The 20,568-nt window shown below is 44.6% G+C and overlaps 5 protein-coding genes across 11 annotated transcripts; 2 read left to right on the top strand and 3 right to left on the bottom strand.

The window, feature by feature from the left end:
• Positions 1 to 1,227: 1,227 nt before the first annotated feature.
• LOC4326221 (pentatricopeptide repeat-containing protein At3g62890) lies at positions 1,228 to 12,365 on the top strand. Of its 6 annotated transcripts, XR_010742471.1 has the most exons (7): positions 6,534 to 7,081; positions 7,354 to 7,407; positions 7,574 to 7,660; positions 8,971 to 9,971; positions 10,122 to 10,197; positions 11,676 to 11,751; positions 12,232 to 12,365. XR_010742471.1 is itself a non-coding variant. In XM_015757792.3 (5 exons), exon 1 carries the CDS (start codon positions 1,423 to 1,425, stop codon positions 3,418 to 3,420), a length of 1,998 nt encoding a protein of 665 aa, XP_015613278.1. In that variant the 5' UTR covers positions 1,228 to 1,422; the 3' UTR covers positions 3,421 to 3,689; positions 3,998 to 4,106; positions 7,354 to 7,407; positions 7,574 to 7,660; positions 8,971 to 9,379. The 6 variants fall into 6 exon arrangements, 5 of the variants coding, with proteins under 5 accessions (XP_015613278.1, XP_015613256.1, XP_015613263.1 ...); XM_015757792.3 differs by lacking the exons at positions 6,534 to 7,081; positions 10,122 to 10,197; positions 11,676 to 11,751; positions 12,232 to 12,365 and adding exons at positions 1,228 to 3,689; positions 3,998 to 4,106 and having other exon boundaries at positions 8,971 to 9,379; XM_015757770.3 differs by lacking the exons at positions 6,534 to 7,081; positions 10,122 to 10,197; positions 11,676 to 11,751; positions 12,232 to 12,365 and adding exons at positions 1,228 to 3,689; positions 3,963 to 4,106 and having other exon boundaries at positions 8,971 to 9,379.
• On the bottom strand, positions 4,329 to 6,480 carry LOC4326220 (UDP-glycosyltransferase 73C6). The gene is made up of 2 exons (XM_015757846.3): positions 5,938 to 6,480; positions 4,329 to 5,765 (listed from the first exon to the last, which is right to left on the bottom strand). Exons 1-2 carry the CDS (start codon positions 6,435 to 6,437, stop codon positions 4,772 to 4,774), a joined length of 1,494 nt encoding a protein of 497 aa, XP_015613332.1. The 5' UTR covers positions 6,438 to 6,480; the 3' UTR covers positions 4,329 to 4,771.
• On the bottom strand, positions 7,237 to 9,573 carry LOC4326219 (UDP-glycosyltransferase 73C6). The gene is made up of 2 exons (XM_015757822.3): positions 9,003 to 9,573; positions 7,237 to 8,729 (listed from the first exon to the last, which is right to left on the bottom strand). Exons 1-2 carry the CDS (start codon positions 9,512 to 9,514, stop codon positions 7,736 to 7,738), a joined length of 1,506 nt encoding a protein of 501 aa, XP_015613308.1. The 5' UTR covers positions 9,515 to 9,573; the 3' UTR covers positions 7,237 to 7,735.
• LOC4326218 (UDP-glycosyltransferase 73C6) lies at positions 10,410 to 12,860 on the bottom strand. Of its 2 annotated transcripts, none has more exons than XM_066312266.1 (2): positions 12,267 to 12,860; positions 10,410 to 11,576 (listed from the first exon to the last, which is right to left on the bottom strand). In XM_066312266.1, exons 1-2 carry the CDS (start codon positions 12,767 to 12,769, stop codon positions 10,565 to 10,567), a joined length of 1,515 nt encoding a protein of 504 aa, XP_066168363.1. In that variant the 5' UTR covers positions 12,770 to 12,860; the 3' UTR covers positions 10,410 to 10,564. The 2 variants fall into 2 exon arrangements, with proteins under 2 accessions (XP_066168363.1, XP_015613320.1); XM_015757834.3 differs by having other exon boundaries at positions 10,410 to 11,558.
• Positions 12,861 to 14,131: 1,271 nt separating this feature from the next.
• LOC9271808 (UDP-glycosyltransferase 73C10-like) lies at positions 14,132 to 17,177 on the top strand. Its single transcript, XM_066312271.1, has one exon. The coding sequence runs from the start codon at positions 14,596 to 14,598 to the stop codon at positions 15,448 to 15,450; it is 855 nt and encodes a 284-aa protein (XP_066168368.1). The 5' UTR covers positions 14,132 to 14,595; the 3' UTR covers positions 15,451 to 17,177.
• Positions 17,178 to 20,568: the final 3,391 nt, after the last annotated feature.

Below are 20,568 nucleotides of genomic sequence, written 5' to 3'. Positions count from 1 at the left end.
TTTTCCTTAAATTGAGCCCAGGTTTAGTTCGTGTGCCAATTTTTTTAAAATATACAGACACACATTTAAAGTATTAAACGTAGACTAATAATAAAACAAATTACAAAGACTGCCTGTAAACCGCGAGACAAATTTGTTAAGCCTAATTAATCTATCATTAACAAATATTTACTGTAGCACTACATTGTTAAATAATAGCGTAATTAGACCCAAAAGATTCGTCTTACAATTTACATGCAAACTATGCAATTGGTTTTTCTTTTTATCCACATTTAATGCTCCATATATGTGTCTAAATATTTGATGTGACGGAATTTTCGAAAGTTTGAAGGAAACTAAACACTGCCCGAGACTCTTACCATTTTTCATGGATATAAATATGAGTACAACATCATATCCTCTTCCTTTGCACTCGATCTCGATCAATAGAATGAATAGGCACGTTTTTCAAGCTCCTAAACATACTTTTTCTAGAAGCATATATTTTCAATTTTATTAGTATATTTAATTCATTTATATGTATAAAAAAGGACGGAAAACGTGACGATGATGACATGATTCAAATTTCAAAAAATATTGATGGCACCCAATCGATATCATGAACAGTGGTGATATTTTTTAATTAGGTAAAGTTGTAATGACATGGATTCAATTATCGCAAGAAACAAACGCTGGCTTTTATTCTAAAGATGTGAAGATACAATCCGAAGCACCATATTACCATGTTTTCTAAGAAAATAAGCAAGGGCTCTACCTGAATTAGACGAAGATGGAAAAAGGGATGAAAACAACCAACTTTGCCTGCAAAACGGCAAAGAGATTAACAAAGAGAAAAAAAAACAGAAGACCTTTGTTCTTTTATGAGAACTCAAAACAGAATGCAATTAATATCCGTGTACCATATATTGTTTACATTCCAGAGCAATTAACGAGGACTCCAAACAAACATGGCGTAAAGGTGACAAACAAAATTCTCTCTATTATCTGAAAAGAAAAATCTCTCTGCACCTCCGGGTCCTATTCGTGCGTATACGTACAATAATACATGTGCGTACATATGTACGGTGACATCGACGTTGCTAGATACAACAAAAATCCTTCATTATACCTGTACATCTGTACATGTACGTATACCCGTCGTATACTAGTACAAATTGAATAATAACCGTATAATAATAAAAATATTTTTCATTATTTTACCTGATGCTTTACCGTGCCTTTGGCTTCAGAAAAAAAAAGAAAAAAAAACACCGAGCGACTAAGAGAAGGCGAAGCACTCGCCGCCGGCCCGCTGTCTCGCCGCGGAAATTTCGTCTTCCCCGGGATTCCGCGGGGAGGCGGCGCGGTAACCGCCGGCGGTTATTCCGTCAATAGAATGGCGGGGACCGCGTGGGGGAGGCCTGAGGAGAGGAGGTGAGGCGGATGGTCCGCGCCCTGTCACGTGCCCGCAGCCTGCTCGACGGAATTCCCCACCGGCGGGGGCGTGCTGCGAGTTCGTCCGTGTCCGGCCATGGCGCGGAGGAGGCTGTTGCGGGATACGTCCGCATGCTGGCTGGCGGGGCCAGGCCCGACGCGTACACGTTCCCGTCCTTGCTCAAGGCGGCGGCGGCGGCGCGGGGCGCGGCCGTGGCGGCGGCATCAGTTGGCGGTGCCATCCACGCGCACGTGGTTAAGTTCGGGATGGAGTCGAACGCTCACGCGGCGAGCTCCCTGATCGTCATGTACGCGGCCAGGGGAGACGGCGCCGCGGCGCGCGCGGTGCTGGAGGCGGCGTGCCTCGCCACGGGAGGGGGAGCGCCGGTCATGTGGAACGCGCTCATCTCTGGCCATAACAGGAGCGGGCGGTTCGAGCTGTCCTGCTGCTCCTTCGTGGACATGGTCAGAGCCAGCGCCATGGCCACCGCGGTCACCTACGTCTCGGTGCTCTCGGCTTGCGGGAAAGGGAAGGACCTGCTGCTGGGGATGCAGGTGCACAAGCGCGTCCTCGAGAGCGGGGTGTTGCCTGATCAGAGGGTGGAGAACGCTCTGGTTGATATGTACGCCGAGTGCGGCGACATGGACGCGGCCTGGGTGTTGTTCGAGGGCATGCAGATGAGGAGCATGGCGTCCTGGACGTCGGTAATTTCTGGCCTTGTGAGGTCAGGCCAGGTTGATCGTGCCAGGGACCTGTTTGATCATATGCCTGAAAGAGACACCATCGCATGGACCGCGATGATCGATGGCTATGTACAGGTTGGCAGGTTCAGGGACGCATTGGAGACATTCCGTTACATGCAGATTTGCAAGGTGAGAGCAGATGAGTTCACCATGGTCAGTGTGGTCACTGCCTGTGCCCAGCTAGGTGCTCTGGAGACAGGGGAATGGGCAAGGATTTACATGGGAAGACTTGGGATCAAGATGGATGTTTTTGTCGGGAATGCACTCATAGACATGTACTCAAAGTGTGGGAGCATTGAGCGCGCATTGGATGTATTCAAAGATATGCACAACAGAGATAAGTTTACCTGGACTGCCATTATACTTGGTCTCGCAGTGAATGGCCGTGGGGAGGAGGCTATTGACATGTTCTATAGAATGCTCAGGGCTTTACAAACTCCAGATGAGGTGACCTTCGTTGGTGTTCTCACTGCCTGCACTCATGCTGGCTTGGTTGACAAAGGCCGAGAGTTCTTCCTCAGCATGACAGAGGCATATAATATTTCCCCTACTGTGGTGCATTACGGATGCTTAATCGATGTCTTAGGCCGAGCTGGGAAATTAAAGGAAGCATTGGATACAATAGACAAAATGCCCATGAAGCCCAACTCCACTATTTGGGGAACCCTGCTGGCATCCTGTAGGGTTTATGGTAATTCAGAAATAGGTGAATTGGCAGCGGAGCGTCTCCTTGAGTTGGATCCAGATAACAGCACAGCGTACATCTTGTTGTCAAACATGTATGCAAAATCTAATAGATGGAAAGATGTCCGACGGATTAGGCAGATAATAATGGAGAAAGGAATCAAGAAAGAACCTGGTTGCAGTATGATTGAAATGAATGGCATAATTCACGAATTTGTAGCCGCTGATAGGTCTCATCCTATGAATAAAGAAATCTACTCAAAGTTGGAAAATGTGCTAACTGATTTGAGGAATGCTGGATATGTGCCTGATGTAACTGAGGTCCTTGTTGAAGTCACGGAAGAGGAAAAGCAGAAGGTTCTTTACTGGCACAGTGAGAAGTTGGCAGTCACTTTTGCTTTACTCACTTCAGAATCTAATGTTATCATAAGAATTGTGAAAAACTTGAGGATGTGTTTGGACTGCCACAACGCAATAAAATTGATATCGAAATTGTATGGAAGAGAGGTCATTGTGAGGGATAGGACACGCTTCCATCATTTTAGACATGGATCCTGTTCATGCAAAGACTATTGGTAAGTGGTAGCACATTAATACATTATATATGAATCATACGGACAACTGAACATCTGTAAGCAAGTGAAAACCCAAATGACCAACAAGCATTTCAGTTGAAATGTGGCAGTGACTGCAAATTTTTAGTCCAGGGAATGAAGTTAATAATGAGAGAATATTCTTAATCCAGCTTAGCCTATACATGTTGTGCTCTCCTTAAGGCACTATAATATCTTGGTGTAAACCTCTCTGTCGCTGATGGTTGTACTGGCAAAGTTCTTATTGAAAGGAAGGTAACCTTACATGTTCTCTTTTATGTCATGCTGAAATCTGTTTTCCTTTTTCTGGTTAGAGAGTATTAAGTTTTTCCTGATTTCTCAATAAGTTGTTCCTTAATTTAGACTATTCTGTTAAGGAGGTTTTCTCATTCAGATTCTTATGAGCTAAAAATCGAAATATGATATGTATGGAATTTATTTATTTTTAAAACAAATCCTTTTACTAACATGCTGTACATGATTCACTATGCGACTTGCCAAGATATCTTACACTTGGAGCTTTTCCAGCTTTGCAGAGATTTTCATGTAAGAATTTCTTGCAGTAATGTTAAATTTATCTTGTGGTCTGGAGCTAATCTGGTGCGCCGTTATGCTATTAAGCAAAGGAGGATGTCTGATGGAGCCTTACTGTTTCATTCATAGAAAAACCAGGTATGCTTTATTTTCTCCAGTCTGCAGCTTTCATATATTTGATTCCATTTGCTAGGCTGCTATTTGAAATTGTAATGACCCAAAACATGCATTTGACTTGCTTGGTAAAGCTTTAAAGAACTTAAAAACAGTCTATTTCTGTTTATCTGCTTTAACATATGGAGGTTTGTAAGGGATGCATGATCTTATGAAGCAGCCACAGTTGCTAGATAATATACAATATTTTCAGAAAAGTTAAAGAAGTATATAATTGGCAAAGTATTGTTTTCATAAATTTACACCAGTCCTCTATGCTCGTAAGATGTACCAGTCGTACACCCAAATTACTTGGAGATTAGACTTTGAGAGCATTTTGGCCTAGGGTGTTGCACAAACGCTATTTTATTTAATTTTTACTCCTTCTCTAAAATGTATCAACTCTGCTGAGAAACTGAGCAACTGATGCAATTTAGACCAGGTTTATTTTAAACCATAGAATCATACCACACAACATACTGGTCATTTGTAAAACACAATCCTTTATAGTTAGAGGGATGAAATTCAGGCCAAATCCATAGTTGAATAACCAAATGTGGACATCTTCCATACTTTATGAAGATATAAGTATGATAGGTCCTCCACTTCATGCTCATCATGATTAAAAAAAATGCTTATTCCCATCTGTATCAACCAGATGCATTTTGCTTGTTTCCCATTTCTTGAATCAATAGGCTTATGTTATCATAGGAAGAACCTCCCTCTTCCAAAGCCCTCCTTGCCTTTACACCCAAGTCTTTTGCTCTCATCCTCATCTCCTGTGCAGCTTCTCCATCATTCATCAATGTGGACACTGCTGTCTCCACAGCATTCCTTGTCACCCTAACTTCTTTATGTTCACTTCCCCATTGTGCCACTCCTTTCACTCCAATCTCCAGCCCAATTTTCAGCAGATTCACCACAAATTTCTCATTCAAAAACTGCTCTGCGAAATGTGGCCATGTGATCATGGGCACGCCCGCGCAAATGCCCTCTATTGTTGAGTTCCACCCACAGTGTGTCATGAACCCTCCAATGGCCTGGTGCCATAGGATCATCACCTGTGGTGCCCAGCCCCTTATTATCATGCCTCTGTCTTTAACGCGTTCCTCGAACCCATCTGCAAGCCATTCCTCAACTTCTGGAAACTTATTTCCTGCTTTGATCACCCAGATGAAAGGCTCCTTGGAAGCTTCAAGCCCCAGTCCCAGCTCAACAAGCTGCTGAGGTGCGGTGCTGGCGAGGCTGCCAAAGCTGACAAAGATCACTGAACCAGGCTTCTTTGAATCAAGCCATTGCAAGCACTTTGCCTCATCCACTGATGCCTTGTTTCCTCTAGCAGCCATCATGTTGCTGTCTCTGTCACAGAGGCACATTGGGCCGATTGTCCAGACCTTCTTACCTGTTATCTGTTCAAAGGACTCGATGTACAGAGTCTCCAGCTCCTGGAAGCTGTTCATTACATTGCCATCGCTTTGCAGCTCCTCCTCATACATCTTATCACGAATTTGTTCCATACCTGGAACACACAAGCTTCCAGGGCATCTAGCCTTTGGCAACTCAAGCAGCATAGGGAACCCTGAGAAAGTGACGATCTCCTCATCTGCGACATTGTCCAACAGTTTGTCGCGGAAAATGATATACCTGCAAGGTAGTATCGTACTTCAGTTACATCTAACTGGTACTTCTTATGCTACCTGAAAATTCTCTCCGGTTCAAGTGCATGCTCTTCATATTGAGAATACTTTATTGACACAAGATTAACTCATTCGAAAGCTAGTTGCCTCACAAAACTTGCTTTTTCTATGATTTTTACCTGGCAAGGGAGGCGAAGGTACAGAAGCCATCAAATGTTAGCCTTGGGATACCGAGCTCCCTTGCAATTTCACCGGTCCACCACTGCACCATGTCAGATATGATGCAGCTTGGAGGTGGGCATAGCTGACGGAGCCTCGCCGTGAGCGGCTCCCGGAGCGCTCCGCAGGCCTCCATGAAGTTTCGGCTGAGATCCCTGGACTGGATCATATCCAGGTTTTCGCACCCGTCCGGCAACCCAAACTCGGTGGCCGGGAAGGGGAGCTTCACCAGCTGCACTGCCAGGCCAGCCGCCTCCACAGCGGTGACGAATCCTGCCATCCTGGCGGCGTTCACCGGAGTGGTGACAAAGCTGACCTGCGCGCCATGCTCGGCCAGCAGGCGGGCCATGCCGGTCATGGGGATCATGTGTCCCTGCGCCATCATCGGGACCAGCACGAAGTGCGCCTTCATCGTGGTGGATTTGCGCTGCTGGTCGACGGCGTGGCCGGCGGAGGACATGGCTGTGGTTGTATCTAGTCAAGCGGAGGTATGCAATAACTCTGGAGAAGTCGTATGCTGTTTGAGTTGATGACTGCAAGCAGTCTGAGGGCAAGTTTTATATTGGAGGTGACTATCGCATCTAATTTTATACATAACATAGATAATTAAATTAAGAGGTGATATGTATAATAGGTCATCTCTACCACACAATCCCTAATATTTCTAACACTCTCACATGTTTATTAAAGTTTGTGTAGGGGCTGCCCCTTGCATGAGAGGTGACTATTTCTCTCTCATCCTTCTTCTCTCCTCCACCTCACAATTTAGTCCTATGTGACATCTTGGGGCTTGTGCTTGGATGCTCATAGTACTTGCTTTGAGGTGCTACGGAGTAGTGCCTGATGCTTCGGATCTCGGAGTCGGAGGAAAGTGGAATGTTGCCGATTAATCAAATAATTGCAGCTTCTTTCAAAAAAAGAATTAAATAATTGCAGAGCAGCTTGTCCTCCTATCAAATCAGCCAGTTTGAGCTCATGCTGAAAAGGATAACAGCATCGCTGAACTTTGGCAACTTTGGTGTGCATGTTATAGTTATGGACTCATAGCCAAAGTCCTCGAGTTTATTCCATTCTTTGAGCCGTCCGGACAACGCGGTTGGTCAGGTTAACCACGGTTGCTATACATACTCATACTCCCTGTCCTCTGCAGTCTCACTATTCAGTATTTTTTTTCTTTCGAAGTCTACGGCATAACTTGACCACTATTCCTAATTTTTATCTTCATATATTCAGAAGTAACTAGGAAACTTGGGCAAGAGTGTCAGAAACAGAAAGTGATATAATTTAATAATCCAGACTGTAAACAATCATGCCACAAACGAGCCTCATACAATAATACTGATCATTTGTAAAATACTCCCTCTTTGCATCTGCAGGGATCCTGGAAATCCCCTCCACTACAGGAGCTGGTGGACTGCCAGGCTGCAAATGTAAGCCATTTTATGCTTCACGATTCTTTCTCAATATCAAGTCATTTTAGAATACAGAAGTTTTTACTATTCTTCCAGATTTTCCATACTAAATAAATGTTATCCTTCTAATAAATAAATCATATTTATGCACAAGTCTTTACACGGCTTGTATTTGGAATTGAAGGGAGCACAATTCTTAGGGATGAAAATCCGGGCAAGACCATAGTTAAAGGGCCAAATATGGACTCCTCCCATCCTTACAAGTATATAGGTACGATAGTATCCTCCAATTCATTCTTTCAGATCTAGAATTTTAATAAAAAAAGCTTATTCCCATATATATGTATCAACCAGATGCATTTTGCTCGTTTCCCATTTCTTGAATCAATAACCTTATGTTGTTATATGAAGAACCTCCCTCTTCCAAAGCCCTCCTTGCCTTTATGCCAAAATCTTTTGCTCTCATTCTCATCCCCTGTGCAGCCTCCCCCTCATTCATCAATGTGGACACTGCTGTCTCCACAGAATTCCTTGTCACCTGAGCCTCTTTTTGTTCACTTCCCCACTGTGTCACTCCTTTCACTCCAACCTCCATCCCAATTTTCAGGTGATCCACTACCAGTTTTTCATTCAAGAATTGCTCTGCAAAGTGTGGCCATGTGATCATAGGCACACCCGCGCAGATGCCCTCTATTGTCGAGTTCCACCCACAATGTGTCATGAACCCTCCAATGGCCTGGTGCCACAGGATCATCATCTGTGGTGCCCAACCTCTTATGATCATCCCTCTGTCTATGACACGTTCCTCGAATCCATCTGCAAGCCATTTCTCGACTACTGGAAACTTATTTCCTGCTTTGATCACCCATATGAACGGTTTGTTGGAAGCTTCAAGCCCCAGTCCCAGCTCAACAAGCTGCTGAGGCGCGGTGCTGACAAGGGTGCCAAAACTGACAAAGATCACGGAACCTGGCTTCTTTGAATCGAGCCATTGCAAACATTTTACTTCATCCAATGACGCCTTGTTTCCTCTAGCAGCCATTGTGTTTCTGTCTCTGTGACACAGGCACATTGGGCCGATCGTCCAGACCTTATCTGTCACCTGCTTATAGGACTCCATGTACAAAGTCTCCAGCTCGTCGAAGCTGTTCATGACCTTGCCGTCGCTTCGCATCTCCTCATCATAGATCTTCTCACGGATTTCCTCCAGACCTGGAACGCACAAGCTTCCAGGCAATCTAGCTTTTGGCAACTCTAGCGGCGTAGGGAACCCTGAGAGCTTAACGACCTCCTCCTCATCAGTGAGGTCCCGCAATAGATTGTTACGGTAAACAATGTCCCTTCAAGATAGCAGTCTTAGCTCTTAAAACACATCCAACCGGCAGTTCTTAAGATACCATGAAAAGTTTTTCTATTTTCTGAAATGAGTTAGTAGTGCTGCCAACCAATTGCCAACCTGACCTGAAGTATTTTTTAGATAAAAGGCTTAATGTGTGGTTTTGATTAAAATCCTTTAACCAATATCATTCTCATGTCTTGCCTCGTCTATTGATCAATTCTAACTATTTGTTGTTCTTGTAGAGATAAATATGCCAGTGGCCTGTGATTTTTACCTGGCGAGGGAGGCAAAGGTACAGAAGCCACTAAAGGTAAGCCAGGGGATACCGAGCTCCCTGGCGATGTCACTGGTCCACCAGTGCATCATGTCGGATACGATGCAGCTCGGCGGCAGGTCGTGCTGCCGGAGCCTCGCCATGAGTGGCTCCCGGAGCGCGCCACAGGCCTCGAGGAATTTCCTCATGTCGTCTTTGCACTGGAGCATGTCAATGTTCTCGCACCCGTCTGGCAGGCCGAAATCAGCAGCCGGGAAGGGGAGCTCCAGCAGCTGCACTGGCAGGCCAGCCTCCTCCACGGCGGCGACGAACCCCGCCATCCTGCCGGCGTTGACCGGAGTGGTGACGAGGCTGATCTGAGCGCCGTGCTCGGCCAGCAGGCGGGCCATGTCGGTCATGGGGATGGTGTGCCCCTGCGCCATCATCGGGACCAGCACGAAGTGCACCGTCCTGGAGCAGCACCTGTGCTGCTGGTCGCCGGCGCCGGCGCCGGCGTGGCTGGCAAAAGACATGGCTGTGTGGTTGTATCTAGTCAAGCGGCCAAGACAAGCGTGGACAGTGAGAGTGTGACAAGAACAGTTGGAGCCTTGGAGGTATGCATTAACCGAGAAGTCGTGTGCTGCTTGCCTGCTCGAGTTGATGAGAAGCTTGACACTTGACAGCAACCGAGGAGTGCATATGTGGTGCCTGCCACTTCGGATCAGAGGAAAGTGACGGGTTGAAAGTATTGCAGCGCCAACAGTTTGTACTACTATCAACTCGGCCAGTTCGAGCTCGTGCTGAAAAAGAACAGTATTGCTAGACTTTGGCAACTTCAGTTTCAGTGACGCATGCTAGTCATGGACTCGTGGCTAGATCCCTCGTACATGAAGCTTCTTCCATTCTTTATGCAACCACAGAGGCCACAGTTGCTATCAATACAGTACGTACTTAAAATCGAAAGATACTCCCTGGCCTCTGCATTATCTGGTACAAGGAAATTCCTTTTGTGATCTTTATAAGTCTATGCCTGACTTTGACCACAAAATTTGCATTCATATATTCAGAGGAATCGAAGCAGCAATTACGAAAGTGATGTAAGACCAGGTCTAATCCACTCTATACACTGATCATTTGTAGAATACTCTTCTCATCCGCAAGGGGTCCTGGGAACCTCGTCCACTGCAGAAGCTGGTGGGACTGTTGGGCTCCAAATGTAAGTCATTTGAGTCTTTCTCAATTCTTACCCAAATATATATCGTTTCAGAGCTTCTTAGCAATTTTTTTTTACTATTGTTCAATGTTTGTGGTTGCTAAATAAATGCTATATCCCTCTTAAAAATAAATAATTTATCTTTCTTGATATAGTATACTGTAGATGAAGGGCAACAAATTCATTAGAGTTGTTTTTATTAATTCTTATACAAATTGCACAAGTATAAAAAGATTTATATTTGGAATCAGAGGGAGAGTACAGTTCTTTATAGTTTGAGGGATGAAAATCAGGGTAAGCACAATAGGATCCTCCAGTTCTTGCTTACAGATTTACAATTAAGAAAAAATAAAGCTTATTTCCATATGTATCAACCAGATGCATTTTGCTTGTTTCCCATTTCTTGAATTAATAGTTTTATGTTGTTATAGGAAGAACCTCCCTCTTCCAAAGCCCTTCTTGCCTTCATGCCAAAATCTTTTGCTCTCATCCTAATCTCCTGTGCAACTTCCCCTTCATCCATCAACATGGATACCGCTGTCTCCACAGCAGTCCTTGTCACCTTAACCTCTTTTTGTTCAGTTCCCCACTGTGTCACTCCTTTCACTCCAACCTCCACCCCAATTTTCAGGTGATCCACCACCAATTTCTCATTCACAAACTGCTCTGAACAGTGTGGCCATGTGATCATCGGCACACCCGCGGAGATGCCCTCTAGTGTCGAGTTCCACCCGCAGTGCGTCATGAACCCTCCAATGGCCTGGTGCCACAGGATCATCATCTGTGGCGCCCAGCCCCTTATGATCATGCCTCTGTCTTTGACGCGCTCCTCGAACCCATCTGCAAGCCATTCCTCGACTTCTGGAAACTTTTTTCCTGCTTTGATCACCCAGATGAATGGTTTCTTGGAAGCTTCAAGTCCCAGCCCCAGCTCAACAAGCTGCTGAGGGTCGGTGCTGGAGAGGCTGCCAAAGCTGACAAAGATCACTGAACCAGGCTTCTTTGAATCAAGCCATTGCAAACATTTCGCATCATCCATTGACGCCTTGTTTCCTCTAGCAGCCATGGCGTTGCTGTCTCTGTGACAAAGGCACATTGGGCCGATCGTCCAGATCTTCTTACCTATGGTTCGCTCAAACGACTCGATGTACAGAGATTCCATCTCCTGGAAGCTATTCATGATCCTGCCATCGCTTCGCGTCTCAGCCTCGTAAATCTTGTCACTTATTTGCTTCAGACCTGGAACGCACAGTGTTCCAGGGCATCTAGCTTTTGGCAACTCTAGCGGCGTAGGGAACCCTGAGACTTTGACGATCTCATCATCCGTGAGGTTCTCCAATAGATTTTTGCGATAAATGATGTCCCTGCGAGATAGTTGGAAACTTGGACCAAGTTCTTAGGATGTGTTTAGTTCAGCGCAAAGTTTGTATTTTGGTTGAAATTGAAGGTGATGTGACTGAAAAGTTGTGTGTGTATGACAGGTTGATGTAATGGAAAAGAACTAAAGTTTGGATCCAAACTTTGGATCTAAACACAACCTTAGGTCACATCCAAACTGTGAGTTCTTAGATCACATACCTGATAAGTATCTCCTTCTACTATCTCTATCCCAGAATATAAGCATTTTTAGCTATAAATCTGGACACGACGGAGGGAGTAAGTATTCTCTGTTCATATGGAAAGTAGATTTTTGTCCCTCGAGGAGATATCCCCTCGTTTTTTACATGTCGTTTAAAAAGTTATAAAAAAATTTATCAAGATAGATCAATATATAAATATATCTTTTCGCAAACATGCGAGTTAAAATTCAACTTATACAATTCGAAACAAAAATAACAAATTTGACCGTGAATTGCGCGTCCTATTCATAGTCAAATTTATTATTTTTATTTCCACTTGTATAGGTTGAATTTGAATTTGCATGCTCGTGAAGTTACATATCACATATTGATCTATCCTACCAAACTTTTTTTAAAATATTTTGATGACTTTTTAAGTGACATGTAAAAATGACGGGATACCCTTATTCATATGCAGAGAAATATGCCAGTGGCTTTTGCTACGATTTTTACCTGGCAAAGGAGGAGAAGGTGCAGGAGCCGTTGAACGTGAGCCATGGGACGCCGAGCTCCCTGGCGATGTCACCGGCCCACGAGTGTATCATGTCGGAGATGATGCAGCTCGCCGGCGGCCGTTGCTGCCGGAGCCTCGCCGCGAACGGCTCCCGGAGCGCGCCGCAGGCCAAGAGGAAGTTGCTGAAGAGGTCTTTGGACGGGAGCATGTCGACGTTCTCGCAGCCGTCCGGCAGGCCGAACTCGGCGGCCGGGAAGGGGAGCTCCACCAGCTGCACCGGCAGGCCGGCCTCCTCCACGCCGGCGGCGAACCCGGCCATCCTGGCGGCGTTGACCGGCGTGACGACGAGGCTGACCCGCGCCGCGCCGTGCTCGGCCAGCAGGCGCGCCATGTCGGTCATGGGGATGGCGTGGCCCTGCGCCATCATCGGGACCAGCACGAAGTGCGCCGCCGCCGTCGTCGTGTAGCCGCCGGAGGCGTGGCCGGCGGTGTCGTCGTCCATGGCTGTGGTTTGTTGCTAGTGAATTGTGGCGAAGTTGTTTTATGGCGTTTGAGTCAATGAGCTTCGGATCAAAGGAGAGTGACGTGTGGACGATTAAACAATCGGAGGGCCGGTTTGCTTGTATCAACTTGCCGGATGGAGCGATCATGCCGGAGAAGAAAATAGCAAAATAAACTTTCAACTTGGAGTGACGCATGTTCACTCGTCATCTATGGACTCCTGACCTCGTGAATGGGAGTGTAGTGTGTAGTAATGGAAGTTCTAGAAGAACTATGGATACTATCCATTCGAAATTGGTCAGAGGAAATTCCAAAAGAAGGTAGGAGTATGAGATATTCCTCTATTGTCTCTCTCAATGAACAGCTTGAAAATACTTCCAAGCAGGATTTATAAAACTGACGGTAACTGTGCTTATTGCTAGGGTACCAAAAATAAAATTAAATAGATTCAAAAAATAGTCTGAAATTTTGATAAATTTTGTATGGCTTCTATGGTTTGTTGTGGTTACCGCAATTGCCGCATGGCAACTGTGCAATAAACCCATCGATAAGGGTAACCTTGGTTTCATGTGATTTGAAGTGCTAACATTTAAACTCATTATGGCTGTGTTTAATTCGTGTGCTAAATTTTTTTTAATTATATGGATACACATTTGAAGTATTAAACGTAGACTAATAACAAAACAAATTACAGATTCTGCCTGTAAACTGCGAGATGAATCTATTAAACCTAATTAATCCGTCACTAGTAGAGTAAATGTTTACTGTAGCACCACATTGTCAAATCATGGTGTAATTAGGCTCAAAAGATTCGTCTTGCGATTTACATGCAAACTGTGTAATTGGTTTTTTTTCGTCCACATTTAATGCTCCATGCATATGTCTAAACATTTGATGTGACGGAAAAGTTGGAGGTTTGAATCTAAACACGGCCTATATAAGAAAGCCAAGCAGATGGCTATTGCCCTCTTTGTTTAGGCTTAGGCTTATTGGCCTAGACTTTTAAGTCAGCTTATTGGCTTATATGATTTATAAGCCAGTGGATTTAATGTCCTAAGTTTAGTAGTGGAGTCATACATCTATCTCATTTAAGCCAAAAAAGCTTCTCCAACCTAGCTTTTGGCTTAATAGTGTTAGAATAGCTTATGGCTTCAAAAAAGCCAAATGAAAAAGCTACTTGTTTGTTTTGGCTTAGACTTTTCAACTTATAAGTTGGCTTATAAGCCTAAACAAAGAGGGCAATATATATGCCTTCAGGCCAGTACGCAGAATCTTATCTTTGGCCTGGTTTAGTTCCCAATTTTTTTCTTCAAACTTCCAACTTTTCCAACACATCAAAACTTTCTTACACACAAACTTCCAACTTTTCCGTCACATCGTTCCAATTTCAATCAAAATTTCAATTTTAGCGTGAACTAAACACACCTTGTTTTTGTTAACACACTTTTCAAACAACTAAACAGTACGTTTCGTGTGAAAACTTTCTGTATAAAAACTGCTCTAAAATATCAAAGAAATCCTTGTTTAAATTTGAAATAATTAAAACTCAATTAATTACCTTCTTGTTTGTTGCATTTAAAAAAAACTTTCTTGTTGAAATTGGACTTGGGAGCCACGAGTCCACGTGACAGAGGCAGCTGTGAAGACTACGAGGCGGGCGACGACGAAGCTTCGCTAGGCGCATACGTCATCACCCCTCCCTCCCGACTTTTCCAGGAGGCTTCTGCCGCCGCGGCGCGGCGCCTCGACACAGGCGTCGTCCTCGTCGCGTCGACTTGTATACGCACACTGCAACTTGCTTGCTTCCTCACACTCATCGGCGGCGGGATGGCGGCGGAGCTCCATTTCTTGGTGGTGCCGCTGATAGCGCAGGGCCACATCATCCCCATGGTGGAGGTGGCGCGCCTCCTCGCCGCCCGCGGCGCGCGCGCCACCGTCGTCACCACGCCCGTCAACGCCGCGCGCAACGGGGCCGCCGTGGAGGCCGCCCGCCGCGACGGCCTCGCCGTCGACCTCGCCGAGGTCGCCTTCCCCGGCCCGGAGTTCGGCGTGCCGGAGGGGCTGGAGAACATGGACCAGCTGGCGGACGCCGACCCCGGCATGTACCTGTCCCTGCAGAGGGCCATCTGGGCCATGGCGGCGCGGCTCGAGCGGCTCGTCCGGGCGCTGCCTCGCCGCCCGGACTGCCTCGTCGCCGACTACTGCAACCCGTGGACGGCGCCCGTCTGCGACCGCCTCGGCATCGCTCGCGTCGTCATGCACTGCCCGTCGGCGTACTTCCTCCTCGCCACCCACAACCTGAGCAAGCACGGCGTGTACGGCCGCCTCGCGCTCGCCGCCGGTGACGGCGAGCTGGAGCCGTTCGAGGTGCCGGACTTCCCGGTGCGTGCCGTCGTCTACACGGCCACGTTCCGCCGCTTCTTCCAGTGGCCTGGCCTGGAGGAGGAGGAGCGCGACGCGGTCGAGGCCGAGCGCACCGCCGATGGCTTCGTCATCAACACGTTCCGCGACATCGAGGGCGCCTTCGTCGACGGCTACGCGGCGGCGCTCGGCCGGAGGGCGTGGGCCATCGGGCCGACGTGCGCCGCCGCCGCCGCCAGCACGGACGCCGACGCGAGGGCCAACCGGGGCAACCGCGCCGACGTCGACGCCGGGCGTATCCTCTCCTGGCTCGACGCATGACCGCCGGCGTCCGTGCTGTACATCAGCTTCGGCAGCATCTCGCACCTGGCGGCGAAGCAGGTCATCGAGCTCGCCCGCGGCGTCGAGGCGTCGGGGCGGCCGTTCGTCTGGACCATCAAGGAGGCCAAGGCCGCCGCCGCCGCCGTGAGGGAGTGGCTCGACGGCGAGGGATACGAGGAGCGCGTCAAGGACAGGGGCGTCCTGGTGCGCGGGTGGGCGCCGCAGGTGAGCATCCTCTCGCACCCGGCCACCGGCGGGTTCCTGACCCACTGCGGGTGGAACGCCGCGCTGGAGGCCATCGCCCGCGGCGTGCCGGCGCTGACATGGCCGACCATCCTCGACCAGTTCAGCAGCGAGCGGCTGCTCGTCGACGTGCTCGGCGTCGGCGTCCGGTCGGGCGTCACGGCGCCGCCCATGTACCTCCCCGCCGAGGCCGAGGGCGTGCAGGTCACCGGCGCCGGCGTGGAGAAGGCGGTGGCCGAGCTGATGGACGGCGGCGCGGACGGCGTGGCGAGGAGGGCGCGCGCCAGGGAGCTCGCCGCGACGGCGAGGGCGGCGGTGGAGGAAGGCGGGTCGTCGCACGCCGACCTGACGGACATGATCCGCCACGTGGGGGGTGGCTACTGCGCGCATACGCGCCAGCTAAATTGCTGGCGCGCACGCCAGCTGCCCCACCCTATAGCTCCCTTGTCTTTTTTTTTTGCACTTTTTTTTTTCCGATTTTGGTGCTTACGGGTGCCTTTTTCTTTATCTTTTTCGGTGTTTCTTTTCCGATTTTTTTAATCTTTGGCATATCTCTTTACAAATATAGAATTGAAAGTTTTTAATTTTGATTTGAAAGTTATCAAATTTGAATTGAAAGTTTTTAAATTTTAAGTTGAAAGTTTTCTAATTTGACTTGAAATTTCAAATTTAAGTTGAAAGTTTTAAATTTGAGTTGAAAGTCTTCAAATCTGAGTTGAAAGTTTTTGAAATTTCGGTCAAAAGATTTGAATATTCGAGTTAAAAGTTTTTAAAATTTAGGTCGAAAGTTTTTAAATTCGGGTTAAATTTTTTTAAATTTGAGATAAAAGTTTTTAAATTTTAACTTAAAAGTTCAAAATTCGACTTAAAAGTTTTCAAAATTTTCAATTTTTTTTGCTGAGAAAAAAAGAATGGTTAGCTTAATATACCATAATTATCGATAACTAATTACGTATACGATTTTTTCTAAAAGTCCTGCGCACTTCGTTGCGAAAAAATAGAAAAAGAAGGATGTAGCTAGTGGGCCGTGCGCGAGGATATGGGCCGAAAACGCTCGCGACTTAGCTAGCCGGCGCGTCTGCGCGCGATAGGAATCTCGCGCCAAGTGGCGGAGGTGGCGAGGACGAAGCGGCAGGAGAGGGAGGCCCGGCCCACTTAAAGTGATTAGGCCCGGCCTATTTACGCAGGGAGGGTTTTGGGCTGGGACGTGTATGCGTGGAGCGGCCCAGTTAGTGAGATTGGGCCGTAAAAAGAGGATGAGATAGCTTTTCTGTCGATCGGCCCAGTTAGTGAGATTGGTGCACAAGTCAAAATTTTGTCAAGTGATATGTTTTTTTCTTATATAAAACTAAAATGATAAAATTTTGCATGAAAGTTGTGTTTGCTTCATTTGGACTCGCTAGCTCGTTATTAAAATTTGGCTTTAAAAAAATGTAATAAATTGTAATAAAATTATTTTCAATCACAGCTCAATAAAAGACAGTGCCGGCTTGATTTCCAGACTACTACAACTTCTATAATCAGAAGCTCTCCAAACAGTTTAGATTAAAAAAACTATAATTATAGAATCCATAAAATAAACTAGAAATCAAAATCTAAGAAACACATTTTTTTAAAAAAATTCTCAGAAACTTACTACTACACGAATCAGCTATTTCTTATAATCTTAAACTTCTTAAATATGTTTTGAAGTACATGATGAATTTATACATGCAAGCCGGCTGGTGAAGATGATTAATTTACGTTTAGTTTGTTTATATAGTGTTTATAGTATATAATGATTCTAAATTCTTAGTTTTTAATAACAATCTTTTCGGCAATCATAAAAGCAGAGCGGGACAGTAATGAAAGTTGATAAAAAGAAACCATAAAACCAATCCATAAAAATTCAAAATGATTCCGGATTATAATCCGCAGCACTACGAGCAGGGCCTACTCTTGAGGGGCAAAAAGAACAAAAAAACCCATGATTTGTGAGATCATACAGCCGACCACTCATTCGTTTGGCCATTAATTTTGTATTGCATTACAAATATCTACTACTCCTGCATGCTAAACGGAAAAACGTAAAACATTGTGATCTTGACTAATGAGATCTACATGTATCTCTTCGAAAGATTCTTGACTGACAGCATAGAAAATGTCATGTGCCGCACTCATTGCACAGAGCCACAGACTGATCAATCTTTTTGCATCAATAATTCAAGCATATGGCCTGTGATAATTCTCAGGACGATCAATCTGTTTATGCCTTGCCTAGCGAGTACTCGAATCATCATGTGCTTATAACTTCAACAGATGGATGTACCGTACGTCACCGCTTAGCTCATGCATATATACTTCCTGTTTAATTGTTCACAGAATAATTAATTGCACGGGACAGTAAAATATTATCGCAGCAAAGTACCACGCAAATATCGTGTAAAAGGCTCCTACTTTTCTTAGTATACCACGAGCAATTTTAATAATATAATCAACTACTAACTTTATAAAAAACTAAAGAGTAAAGTCCATCACCGGTCCCTAAACTTGTACCGTTGTATCATCCCGGTCCCTAAACTCGCAAATCGATCGTTCAGGTCCTCAAACTTATTCGACTGTGTCATCCCGGTCCTTACAGATCACTCGTTTAGGTCCTCCAACTTGTTCAGTTGTATCACCCCAGTCCCTAAACAGGACGGTCTAAAAACTTTATATCAAAAAATAATTCATAACTTTTTCATGTGAACTCTAATGAAGACAAACTTTATATCAAAATTGTAGCCCTCGACGCGACCTACAACTTTGTAGTTGAAAATTTTTTGAATTAAAACTGTTTAGGGTCCCAAAATATTGTTGCATATTTATAGATTTTGAAATTTTAATTTTAAAATTACATTTTGGAACAAAAATGACTTAAAATAAAAAAAATTCAACTACAAAGTTGTAGATCGTGTCGAGGGCTACAAGTTTGATATAAAGTTTGTCTTTATTAGAGTTCACATAAAAGTTATGAATTATTTTTAAATATAAAGTCTTTACACCGTCCTATTTGACACAGATGATATTCAAATCCAAGTTTAGGGACTGGGTGATACAGCTGAACAAGTTGGAGGATTTAAACGAGTGATCTGCAAGTTTAGGGAGCGGGATGATACAGTCGAACAAGTTTGAGGATCTGAACGGTCGATTTGCGAGTTTAGGGACCGGGATGACACAGGGGTACAAGTTTAGGGACTGGTGATGGACTTTACTCAAAATTAAAATATCATCTGCAACTTATTTAATAATCCATTCATATAATTATTAGCTATATATATATATATACTGCATCATTAATACCTAATTCATTCGATCTCAGATAGTTTATTACAGAATGTGTTGTAGCTGGTTACGAATCTGTAGCACGTTTTTCTTCTCTCTCATCTCTTCTCCATGTAATCACAAATGTGATGTGCGTGTGCGAATCTAGGGGTGATCCTAGTGCTCACTTGGAAAAAAAATCCTAATCCAATGCATATATATATACACATGTGAAAAAAAACTTTTAAAAAGTTTTTTTTATTGATATATTATTATGCATATTTGACCAATTTATATTTCTAACTTGGTTACATTTAGGGTGTTTAAAAAAGTTTATATAAGTTGGATCACCCATATAAAATTTCTATATACGTCACTGGTGATGTGATAACTTGTATAGCACGCTCATGTAATTTTATTTTTTAAATAATACGCACAAGATAGTGTGACGTTTTGTATTGATAGAGTAGAAATAAAATATAAGTCTACAGTTCTGAAAGGTTATACTTAGAAAAAGAAAAAACAACATCCATGTCACGTATCTATGACCAAATATCCGTATTGAAGATCAAAGCAGAACACACGACTTTTCTTAAGGGAAAGGATCTTTGATTTTATTGTACTCGCTCTACTAAGGCTCTGTTCGATCCCCAGGTTCCTAGCTCTTCACCCCCGTTTTCCACGCGCACGTTTTTCAAACTACTAAACGGTGTGTTTTTTTTTCAAAAAGTTTCTATACGAAAGTTGTTTAAAAAAATCATATTAATCTATTTTTTAAAAAAATAGCTATTAATTAATTAATTACGCGTTAATACAAACATCGTTTTACGTGCCGAGAGGGGTTCCCAATCCCTCCTGCCGAACAGAGCCTAATTTAAGTCACAGACGGTGTACTTTGTACGCTTTTGTTATGTCTGCGTAATACTCCGCACTATGTAAAGTACTGCTATATAGCCATATAGGAGTATCCACAACAACCAGATATTTTACCTATAGCGCATCAACAACTGGTACACAGTTCCTAAAAATTAAAAAGAAAAATAAAAGAAACTGATGCACATTTCATGTTTTCATACCTCCACCAAACTGACGAGATAGTCGTATAGGAGTATCGCGGAAGAGTATTTTGTTTCTCATCTGATTTTGTAAGATTTGTCTGGTCCATTATTATCGTTTGCCAAAATATTATCAAACTTTTAAAAGAAACTTTTTAGAAACACGGTATAAATGCATACGCTTGTAACACGCACGAACTCACCCTCATGAAACGGCGGACATATTCCAAAAATTACGGGGTTCTATACATACTGATTATCTAATTATTGACTGATATATTAATTAACAGGATAAAAATTAGCTGAAATTGAATAATCTACCCGCGGTCTTGTGACTCAAAAAAAATTACCTCCGAAAGATTTGTTTTATTGTCAAGGTTATATTATGCCATACTTTTCATGTATTGTTATAACTAGTCGCCAACCTATACGACCCATCAAATTAACGATCATATATTCTTTTAACCGGGAGCTCTCAGGAAGTTTGATTAGTATAGGTATAGGTAATAGATTTTTTTTCGATCTCAGCTAATCAGCT

The sequence above is a fragment of the Oryza sativa genome, chromosome 1 (genome assembly GCF_034140825.1).
Source record: "Oryza sativa Japonica Group chromosome 1, ASM3414082v1".
NCBI classification, from domain to species: Eukaryota; Viridiplantae; Streptophyta; class Magnoliopsida; order Poales; family Poaceae; genus Oryza; species Oryza sativa.
The sequence above is the reverse complement of the archived record's forward strand: the minus strand, read 5'-3'. Positions and strand labels throughout refer to the sequence as shown.